The following is an 11905-nucleotide window of genomic DNA, read 5'->3' as shown; positions in this document are numbered from 1 at the left end:
TGAAAGGCAGAGATGGATTTTATCTAGAAAATCATTAAATAGTCCTCAAGTAGTCTTCTGTGAAGCAGATGCAGATTTGTCGCTGTAGCTCTGTGATATAGGCTTAAAAGATGCCTGATTGCTTCTCCTGTGATTTCCAACAAAAGTGCCTTCCTCACTGGACCACCCTCCATCACCTCAGAAATAAGTGTAAAGTGCGCAGTTTGGATCAGGTGAATTTCTAGCCACTCGTACTGTCTCCCAGGTTTCAGATGAAGAAATTACACTGTCATCTTTTTAACAATTCAGCTGTTGAATGTTTGACTACCTGAGTTCTATTTACTCAGCTGATCTGTTTCCTTCCTTGATTATATTAATAACAAAGTTTATTTATTGAATGAAAAACAATTAAAATGCTTCTTTTCCCTAAGCTGCTTCTCCCTGACATTCAGCATTTAGCATTCCCTGAAGAAAAAGTCATTTTTGAGAGTTCCTTGTAAATTTGGTGGCCCATATCAGGAACCAGACAAAGGAGCTGGCAAAGTACAATTCCCTCTGTACTCTGGATTAAAAGCATTTTAGGCATTTCTTTGATAGTCCAAAAACCATTTGGAGGCAGCTGAGAAGCTGGAAAGGACCAGATTAGAGAGATATTTACTATTCATATTGCGACATTAAGCCTTGTTTTTTTTTTCCTTTTTCTTTGGCCTTATAAACCCTGAGGAAGAAATATTACAAATATCAGCTAAAGATTTAAAGGAATATTTAGTATTTCATTAGTGTTTGAAATATTCAATGAAATACTAAATACTATCAGGTGTCTTGCCTTTTTGTTTTTTTTCATACATATGGTCTTTGTTTGAAAATAGTGTACTAACTATCCCCTTTGTATAATTACTCCCTCCATTTTTTATTTCTATTACTCCAGGTCTGGTACAGCATGGAAAACAATGACTGAAACTAAATAGTTGTAAAGGCCAAACTGCTGTATTAGAAGGGGGAAAAGGACAAGGGGAAAGAGAAGGGTCATCGGAAATTCTCATTTCCAGCAGAACCCATTTACAGGAAATCTTCCTTTCTGGATTTATCAGTTATACAAAGTTCATGTCTAATTTTACCATGGTCTGGTCTTCACAGGAACATGAAAATTCCAAGTGAAAACTATTTAGTGAGCTTTAAACAGGGTATGCCAGCTACATAGGTGAAGGGACTTTTGTCCATGTTCACATGCTGGTTCTTGGAGATTCACCTGGGAGCTGAATGGTATCTTCAGATTACCTTAGAAAAGGGAGATTAGGGATGAAAATGCTTCAAGTTTGGGTCCCTTTCCATTTTTAGGGGGAAAAAAATAACTACTGTATAACAATGGAAACTCATCACTGCCATATAGGACTGTGCTCAGGGAAACCTGACCTTGCCTCTGCTTGCAGGAAAGACATTCTATCACTGACACAAGCAGGCACTGTTGATGTCTGCTGTCAGCAACTGGCAAATGTCCGAGCACGACTGAAAGACCGAGTCTTATGTGCAATCATGTAATAGAGAATGTCCTTCACAGTTAGTAATTAATGCAGTCACTGTGCATGGTCGTGCATTGTACTTCTTGCCAATCTGGACCTGAAATCTCAGGGTTGTCTATGAGAAACCTTGTGTAAATACAGATTCATAGATACAATCTATTCTATGGATGATTTAAAGATAATAAAACATTATGACACAGTTCATTCCTATACTGAATGATATGAATTTCCATTTCTTTTGTAATCAGCTAAATGAACTGAATTTTCAGTTAAAAAAAAAAAAAAAGAAAAAAGAAAAAAAGAACTGATCCTCCATGCGATCCACAGGTAAAACAACCTTAGGGGTTATCTATCCCTGGTGTGTTTAACAATCTGTTAAAGAGTGTTCTTAGTAAATCTTGATGTAAATTTTGCATTCACAATGGCTGAAACAGAAGAGCAGAGACAATGAATTGTAGTTAAATCACATTACAGGTGACAAGATAGAAGCCATTTTTCAATCTATGATGTGAGATAAATGACTTTTAATAATCTCTCACGAAGTATATAAACTTATTGAAAAAAAAAAAAAAGGTCTTCAGCCTTATTTATAAATATGCTTCTTCCAGACAAATTTATTATAGACACAATATTGCCTTAAGTTTTAGTTTTGTCTTTGTTTTTATTTTCAAATCAAATAGCATCTACAGACTAAGTATGCAACAGAAAACATTGAAGTTATTGATATTTTCCATCTACATGTAGGATCAAGTACACAATGTGGCCAGTCTGCATTATACAATTCTTCACCTGCAAAGAGGTGGTTTCATAAAGTATTTTGTAAAGAAACCAAATTTTTATTCTTAAATAGATTAATTTAAATAAAGTTAGAATTGTTTAAAAAATACATTTGCAGCTTGCACTCAGGTTCTTTGATTAGTATGGATTAAATGTCTTCTTTTGCATGTGACTAATAATGATATTATGAAGAATTCCCATCTAAGCCTCAGCAAACACTTGAATTTTGAATTTGATCCAAGGCTAACATGATTATGACTTCAACTAAAATTACTGACTTCAAATAGAAGCTGAATGTAGAAACAGAGGAAGGGAGACACAAAATAGGCTAAGAATTCTAAGACTATATATGGGGGCTGATTCTGTTCTGAAAAATAACAGGCTTTTTAATATTATTTTGAGGAGTTTTGTCAGTTTTTTAGGAATTTATAGGGAGACCTATAAACATGTTTGTGAAAACCTCAAGAGAAAATAATTAAAACCTCCTACTGGAATGCAAAGTTAGTTTCTCATTCTTTCACTAAATACAACCTATTATGTATAACACATTCAATTCTGTATATTAAATTCTACCCTGTATAGTGCAGAAGATTAAAGAATGTGACTGATTTCCTGGAGACATGACAGAGCAGATTTTAGCCTTTTCTTTGAGATTAATCAGGATTTTGAATCCAAGTCACTTTCTAAGTAGATACTGGGGTATTTTCTGTTTGTTTCTCACCAGAATGCTCATCCCTTACTTAAAGATGACTTTTTTTCTTGCTTTTTGTAAAAAATGAAATATCTTTTGCAAAATGCTATATAAAAAAAAAAAAAAAAAACACCACAAAAAAACCAAAAACCCTCTTCTTAATTACATATAACAATTCTTACTCTTTATAAGGTTTCTCAAACCGTACTTCCCCATCTCAGGTACTGATATTCTGTCCTAAAAAGCAATCCTCTCTTACAAGGTCTGCAGTGATCTCTTATATTTTACATTTAAGTTGCACATGGTTTCTACTGGCTTAACTGAAATTTACAGTCCATCTACACTTATGCTTTCTCATTTCCCTTTTTATATCCCTTACCTCTGTTATGCTTCTTGAATATATGAACACATATTTCTTGTTATCTGAATGGACTCTAACTTTGTTTCTTGAAATTTTCATTTCCTTCTTAACTTCCCATCTCTTTATGCTGCTGCAGGCATACATCTTGTGCTACCATCTGCTTGTTTCAGCTGTTGCCTTATTCTCTTGCCTACTACAGAGATTCTCATTCTATAACTTCTCCCTTTGAGCTCTAGTATAAAGTCTCCTAAATATTTCTGTCTGCTTTTTCCACCAGTGCATCAGCAAATCTTTTCACTCAAAGATGTCCAAGTCCATCTGAAACAAAGAGACTAATGCTCAACATCCACCTATTAGTTGGCCTAAGCAGTATTTAGAAACTTCTATCAGGTTTCTGAGATGCTTAATAATAGTTTTTTCTTGTAAAAAATACATTTAGTTGTACTAGCTTAGTTACATTACTTATCCTATTAAGTGGACAAATTCTGCAGTTTCTTCACAGAAAGTTGCACTTTTATACCAATGTTGTAAAGTTAACCTACAGAAAACTCTAGACTCAGTGAATACATGAATGTCAGAATCGTGACTATATAACGTATAATTTTATAAAAAAGCATCTCTTAACCTTCATAGTAAGTTTTTTGGTTTTTTTCTTGTGTCTAGTTTTGCTTCTTTTTCTGCAGAACACAATTCTTTTAATTTCTAAATTTTCTCCACTCATTTTTTTAAATGAATGGGTTTTGTGAGTCTCTCTTAGGTGGCACTTATAGGAGAACTACTTATATCTTCTCTGTCTACAGCTCCAATGGTTACAATCAGGTCTTTGAGATTTACTTATGGCACTTCCTTCAATAAACTCCAGAAGCATGAAAAAATATTTTTAACTTTAATTATATAGGTTCATGTGGATAAAACATTATGATGGGAGACACAATTCCTGAATATCTTGTAGTGGGTTAGGAAAATTTCTTATTCAAGAACATGTCAAAACCAGTTTGATTTATTTCTGAATTTTAAGGAGGAATTAACTGAAAATCTAGAAGAAAGATCATTTGAGTGAAAGATCAAGACATGATTTTTATTTCAAGGAAAGGAAGGTATGACAGCAGTAAAACAAGGATAACATTTCAAAGAGACAGACTTCAACAAACTCAGAGAACTAGCTTCTTGAGTATCATAGGAAGATAATATAAAGAATAAAGGATTACAAGAAAGCTAGCAATTCATGAAGAGGAATACATTAAAGAAGAATAAATACAAGACGAAACTGCCTAATGAAATTTTAGATTAAAAATACTTTGAAAATAAAACACAGAAAATGAAATTGAAGGATACTTGTAAAAAGCAGCACTATGGGGACAAGATTCAGAGCAAAGCAAAAAACAAGTATGGTTCAATAACGTAAAGCAGTTCCAAAAAGGCAAGTTATATACTATGGTGTATTTACCTATGTGCTGCATGAAAAAAAAGTCATAGAAAATACTCTATTCTGTTGATATTACTTAAGTTTCTCTAACTGTTCAAGAGCATGTTTTAAGAAAGGTAGAGATAATGTCATTATACACAATGGGGGAGAGAATAAAGGATTAAAAGAATTTAAGATATAATTTAGGAGAATTTGAAAGAAATTAGTCTTGTTTAGTTGAAAAGACAAAAATTGAAAATACAAGTTGGATGAGGGTGACAACATAAAAAAGGTTTCCTAAAATGTAAGAGAAAATTATGATGAGAACTAATTGCTCTCTGTTATGAGTGTAAAATGTAAAAAATAAAAATCTCTAAGCCATAAGTATTTTAGGAAAAGTTTTATAAACCGATAGGTGTTGAAACAGAAAAATGTAAACACCTAAGGAAGCTCTGGTATTGGATACTTTAAATAAGAGGTTACATAAATACCACCAGGTATGGCCTAGGTATTAAACTGCTCATTGCAGGAAGTCCCATTCCTCCAATTCTTGAATTACAGAAAAACACAATCAACTCACATGGCATTTCATGAGACTGAGATGGGACCAACCTTCTGATGTCTAACCTCAACCAGTTATGCCATATGTAGCATTTTGTTTGTATAAATAAGTAAAACGCAGTCTGACTCTCTTGCTTTCATTCCAAAACAAACATAATGTGCGTTCTATATTAAGTGATATCCTACCCCTGTTGCCTTGATTAATCATTTCATGCCATCTGCAGGATCAACCTCTATGTGATACCCTGAATCAATCACTATTAATGTAGTGGTTTGGAATTGAAGAACAACAAAAATAGAAGTATCAAATAGCCTCCTCCACGCCAAATTTGAAGGAAATAAGCTGCCACTTGGGTTTTATGTAACAGATATGCATGATACTAATATGACTGATAAGATTACTTTTCAACAAAGCTATATTAAAACTTTCATTAGCCTTCTACAGTTCTCAACACCATAATGTGGATTTTTATCTTGCACATTAGATAAAAATACCACGTGGTAACCCATATGGACTCATGCTTTTAACAAAACAGCGGGCTAAGGAGAAACTCAGTATCAACATGTGAATGTGTCTGTGGACACATGCATGAAAAGGCTCTTCTGTGTGCAGATTGTCTTCCTAAAATAAACACTCCTCTGGCCCTCTGTACTTTCTGCTGCACCTCCTAAATCTGCAGCAATCTTGCCCAACAAACTAGTTAGGCATATACAGAACAGTACAGGGGATGTGTCAGTTGAAAAGTAGGTGGAAAAGGGAGAAGAGATAAAATGGATGTGACTTCCTTATTGAAGCCTATCAGAAAACAAAAACCAAAAACCAAAAAATAACTTAAAGATGATGTTACACAGTCTAAAATGAAAAGGGTCAGTGAAAGACAGTGGGAAAGGCTATGGCAGATTGCTGTAATGCAACAGCATTGTCAGGGCATGGACACATGATAGCAGTACATCAGCTTGGGAGGAGATTGCTAAAATGACAATATAGACACTTTTGAAAAAAAGTATCCTAAAAATCACTGTAATCTGATTCCTAGTGGGGGAAGAGGACTCCACACATGACCAGGCAACAGTGGTTCAAAATTTAGGTTTAGGGTAAAAAATGGGTGCCTTATAACACACTGAAAAGAAAGAAAGAAAAAAAAATGGCATGGATTTACACACTTGTGACATTAAATAGCTTAATATTGTGCAACTTGACTATTACTGAAACATGTCTGGACAGTAAGAGTCACAAGAGGAAGACTGCTGATATGGAATACTTTAATTAATTAATTTAGTGTCATTACTCTATTTAGGAACCCAGAAGCTAGGACAGTGGATAGGCTACAAACCCTTCATTAACCAGTTAAGCTAAGAAAGAGGAAAAAAAAAAAAAAAAAAAAAAGATAATTAACTTTAAGAATAAGATATTTCTTCAGTGAGCACTCTAACAACATAGTTTCCAGTTTTACTTTGAAAGAAAAAGGAATGGATTGGAAACTGACCCAAGTTTCACTGAGACTATTTTAGCTTTACCATTTGTGCATGTTACAGGACGTATAATAAATTAAAATTAACAGCTGTAAGATGACACACTCTTAAGACAAAAGTAATTAGGGAAGGAGCCAAGAAACCAGTTTAACCAGCTAGCTGGAGACGACTTCTGCATGGGATTTGCTGTACCATCACTCCAAGGAAACTCACAGCACAGAGGGACTATCAGGAGGAATGAGAAATATCTTAGTGTGTGATTGTCTAAAGATCACAGAAAGCTACTGTAGAGAAACTCAGAGAACAATCTAAAATACAGAAAGCTTAAAACTGGCTTAAATTTTACCTGTCAAACTATGCTACATGCATTTGTTCTATCACGTGTCACAAGTCTGTCACACACTCAGAAATGCAAGAACTGTTGGAGTACACTTTGACAGCTGTTAAGCTCCATTCAGAGTTGGTAGCACTGTTGAGAAAGATACTATTTCTATTTTCATCTCTATGAATAACTCCGTAAAGTTACATTTATTAAGTTTGACACCTGATGAGAATCCCATGGCTACCGCAAGTGGAAATGTCATGGGCTTTTTCAATGGTCATCTGTAGTCAGGACTAACACTTTCAGCCTTGTCTAGAATGATTCATACATCATTGCCTAGATTAACACAGTTTTCTCAGTTTTATTGAGTTGCAGTTGCAAAATAATGGATTCAAATCAATGAAGAAAATGGTTCCCTTCTTTGGTAATGACAGTAGGAGTTATTTTTGTTTTAGAAGAAAGTTTTGCAAGAGCTTTCTTATAGATAATTCATTTTACCATTCTATTGACACACTGAATGTGTCCCATTTGGAAGAAGTCACTGCCAGTCATAAGCTTCCCAGTGGAGTTACAGCAAGCTGTAGCCTTCTCCCGTAGGACCTCTGTGACTGTAGCAGTTCTGTGCCCACCACATACAGATAATTTTTAATGGAACTGAGTCATTAGAAAACTCTGTATTCCATTTCCTCTCAAATTATATCAACAGAAAAATCTCCACAAAATGAGGTTGCATGAATCATGACAGATAACTCTGTGGGAATGGGACGTGAGACCCACCTTCTTGTTCTCCTCTTACCTGAGGGGTCAGTTCCTCCTACCTGTATGGGTCAGATCTGACCCACACAAACCTCTACCATGCTAGGAAACTTCAAACAACTGAAAGTGCATGAGGTATGTTTAAGGTCTTTTCCTACTCACGTAAGTTAAGCAATCCTTCAAAACGCTGATTTCAGGGTGCACAATTTGCCCCAAAAAGCAAATAGTTAGTTAGTAAATGTAGTTAGTTTTCCATTTTCAACCTGAATTCAGAATTCTCAAAATGGAGAATGCTTACTGGGCCTAGATTTCAATTAAATTTATATTGCTGTCTTCAGTGAAGCCATCTGAGTGCAAACAAAATGAAAATTTACCACTCCCATTCCTGAAATTTAGCTCATGTGTGGTATTTCACACATTTAATGTGAGTGCCCCAAATGTCACTGTAGAGGTAAACATGCCAGTTTTTAAATATCAGGCACAGCAGGCAGTTGCAATCTGTGACAATAAAATCTGGCTTTGTAAAGGAAAAAAGGCATTCAAAGGTGAAACACAACTGTGATTTTTCACTTCAAACAGATGAAAACTAGAAATGTTCCTCCTTGAAACTGTGTTACATAATTTTAGAATAATACTCATATTAATACTGTAAATTATTTGTAAAGATAGGAGATTATTTTAAAGGTTTCTGTATGCTGTTTCAAACAGATTAAATCCTATAATTTAACAGAACAGTTTTCCAGCCTGTGGATTCTAGGCTGCTATTTTAGTAATTTCCATTTGTTTTTTATATTCCTTCACTTCTTTACTTAAAGATTGCACTAAGGGCACTGCTAACGAGTGTACTAAGTCACACCAACTTATTGAAGCTTCTTTCATACCAAGGAAGTACAAAGTAACTGACATGAAGAAGAAAATGCTTTTAGTGATGAAGTAATTTTACATCAGGAAGATGAAAACAAGGATTATAGATTTGAATGAATGGTCTTTTGTTTATACGAGGAAAAAAAAAAGTAAGTTTACAACACACTGTACCTGAGATGGGAAGAGACTGACTGTGCTTTAAGACAATAAAGATTAATCTTTTATATACTGTATGCAAAACACAAAGAAAAATGTTCAAACAAATACAGAGCAGGCAAGAAAAGATGTCAGCTCATACACATGTATGCTATGAAGTGCTACTACAGTAAGATATGGAAAACGTTTTAACACCTTACTCATATTGAATAATCTTTCTACAAATGATAATTATAAAATTGGTCTTATATTCAATGGGCTATTTGTGAAGGCAATTACAAATTAACTGCAATAAAGACAACAGAATCTATATTTACCTATCATTTAATATATAAAACCAGCCTACTATACAATCTAAGAAGGTAATACTATGCTTGTAACTGCAACTTGACAAAATTAAAAGTATGCGTATTTTTTTTTTTTCATGTTAGAATGTGTCTGTCAATTATGTTATTATGCTTTACTGGATTAAGACTAACATAAAATTACACAGAGAGGGAACAACAAGAATGTTCATGTGTCATCATTGTGGAATCAAGTGTAATTTTACTAAGGAGAGCATGACCACAGGATTTTTTTGTATTTAGTCTTATTTTTAAAAAATATTAAAATGTAATGATTGTAGGGGAGGTTCATTATGATTCCTAAAATTAATTTACTGGTTCAATCTCATTAGAAGTTTTTTAACCATAAATTATGCTTCAACAACACAAGGATTGTTAATTATTGAAAACTATAAGGAGAACGCATATGGTTCTTCAAATTATAGCTGCAAAACTTTCTTAGAATTTCTTGTACTTCCAGTGTCACCTTGGAGAAAACCAGTAAGGGATGGCATCCAGCAACCCAATACTTTACTAGACAAGTAACAAAATGTAAGTGCGTACGAAGATTTGAACTTGTAGATACATAGAACTCAATCAAGTGTAGGAAACTTGCCTTGCATTGCATCTGCACTGTATAATTATATAAGAAAATATACTTAAATAGTCAGAAATCCACACAGTGACCATAAGCACTATTATACATTTGTTGTATACAGTAAAACCCCTAAAATCTCATTCACTAGAGGGAACAAGACAGTGAGAATGTATTATATATAACAATATATATAAAACCAACCCAACCCTTGGCAGTGCAAAATTACATTATCAAAGGATGCAGTAAAATAATAATTTCAAATTAATAAAATCTACATTTTGTTCATTATACACAGAATCAGTGACTTTCACATATTATGTAAGACCACAGATCTCTGCACTACAAATCCACTTCGTTCTCTGAGCTGAATATTTTACTATACTTTCCCTCTTACATGGTAAATTAAATGGAAAATAGTAAGAAACTAATCATATATCTTCCCCCTTAATAATGTATTTCCTTTAGCTGATGGCTTTTGTTGTAACACAATAAAAGCTACCAAGTCCAAATTTGAAGAGGAAGCTCTGCATGTATTTTCAGAATACAGTCGTGTCACATGATGAGTTGCTATGATTTCAGCTCTTCCTTCTAATTGTCAGCTTAAAAAGTACTTTCAGTTCAAACACAAACATTAACTAAACCCCACCAAAACATTCTATGTGAAACACTATTATAAAGCAGACAAAAAATGATTATTCAAGGTCACTGAGTGAATCAGTGGTTGAGATGGAAATTGTGTCTTGCATTTCTAGGCCTTCTTTTGAAGGGATTAATTCAAATATATGAGGATTTACAACAAAATACTTCCACAGCTTTATATATAAGCATCCGTGGCAGCTCTTAAAATGTCTTGGTGAATTGTGACCTAATTTTTAGCTGCTTTCTTTGAAAAAACAAACAAACAAACAAAATAAACACCCACAAAATACAGATTTAGGCACATCCCCAAACACTAGAAAAAGTAAGTTATTAGTTGTATTGTGAACCCAGCTCATATTTAACTCTTATTTAGAAAGTGATTAATCTTCTAAAGATAATGATTTGTGCTGAAATGTAGGCAGAAGACAATTTTCAAATCTGGTTTATTTCACACACACACGCGCGCACACACATTCATGCATTTGTACATCTATAAGTATGCAAAAGCCAGACAAGAAGTTTGAATAGGTTAAAAAAATAAATAAAAACTAGCACTACTAATAATCCAAATTATCTGAACAATACAACTCCTCCAGTGATTCTTATGTCAAGCCCATAATTCTGGTTGAACCATAGATTAAATTTCATCAATAGAAAACCATCCCACTCTTAGCTAAGACATTCAAAGGTATAATTAGCCTCACTGGGAAAAAAAACATGTGGGTTTGTTCCAGCCCAAAGTTATTTAGATTCAAATTCTAACCTTGAGATCTGGTTTTTCTTTTGCTTGATGGACAATAGAAACAGATAGAAAATATTCACAGCAAGGAAGTATACATGTATCTCATTTAGTTTAGCTACCGGTGTTTCTGCTTCATAATGAAAGGATTACACTAATGCAAGAGAAATGTCAATGAAAAGTTTAATTCTTTATGGCCCATGATATACTCCTGTATCACTTGACACCAATGAGTCACAAGGTATAAAATATTAAATATATTTTATGTTATTTTCAAAGAAATGTTATAGATTGAGAAAGCTTTAAGTACCCTAAGGTTCAATACTAATCCATTTTTTAACAGTACTTTATACACATACCAAAAAGGCTTTAACTTCCATATTTAAATGTCCTTCTTTGTGTTGTTGTATTTTATGTAGTAAAATATTTCATACACCACTTACTTTTTTGTCTTCATTATATTTATGGAAAATTTCCTGTGCTCTTTCTTCACCACCATCCGTAAATAACATAATAATCTTGTTGCAGTTAGCTCTAGAGACACTGTGCTGTAGGAGATACAAACAGAAGCTTTTTTTTTAATTTCAGTCTATAAGGAATCAAAACTGTTATATTTGATGCTTTTCATATCAACATGCTTACTACTTTAACATGGCAATGGCAAAACTTCCAAAATCTTTTAGGATTTCATTCAATACTTCTTTCTGAATTAAAAATAAAATAAAATAATAAAATTAATAT

The 11905-nt window shown here is 33.6% G+C and overlaps 1 protein-coding gene across 1 annotated transcript in view; it reads right to left on the bottom strand.

Annotated features, from left to right (window-relative positions):
- Positions 1-11734, bottom strand: part of CACNA2D1 (calcium voltage-gated channel auxiliary subunit alpha2delta 1) — a gene marked incomplete at its 5' end in the record, with an annotated part of 76947 nt that extends 65213 nt beyond the window's left edge. The window contains one exon of the mRNA XM_029083531.1: positions 11608-11734. Within this exon, the coding sequence (XP_028939364.1) occupies positions 11608-11734 (127 nt within the window). The remainder of the gene's footprint in view (positions 1-11607) is intronic.
- Between the last annotated feature and the right edge of the window lie 171 nt (positions 11735-11905).

Source organism: Antrostomus carolinensis, unplaced genomic scaffold, assembly GCF_000700745.2.
Source record: "Antrostomus carolinensis isolate BGI_N321 unplaced genomic scaffold, ASM70074v2 scaffold6272, whole genome shotgun sequence".
Classification (NCBI taxonomy): Eukaryota; Metazoa; Chordata; class Aves; order Caprimulgiformes; family Caprimulgidae; genus Antrostomus; species Antrostomus carolinensis.
This window is presented reverse-complemented; position numbering and strand designations above follow the sequence as displayed.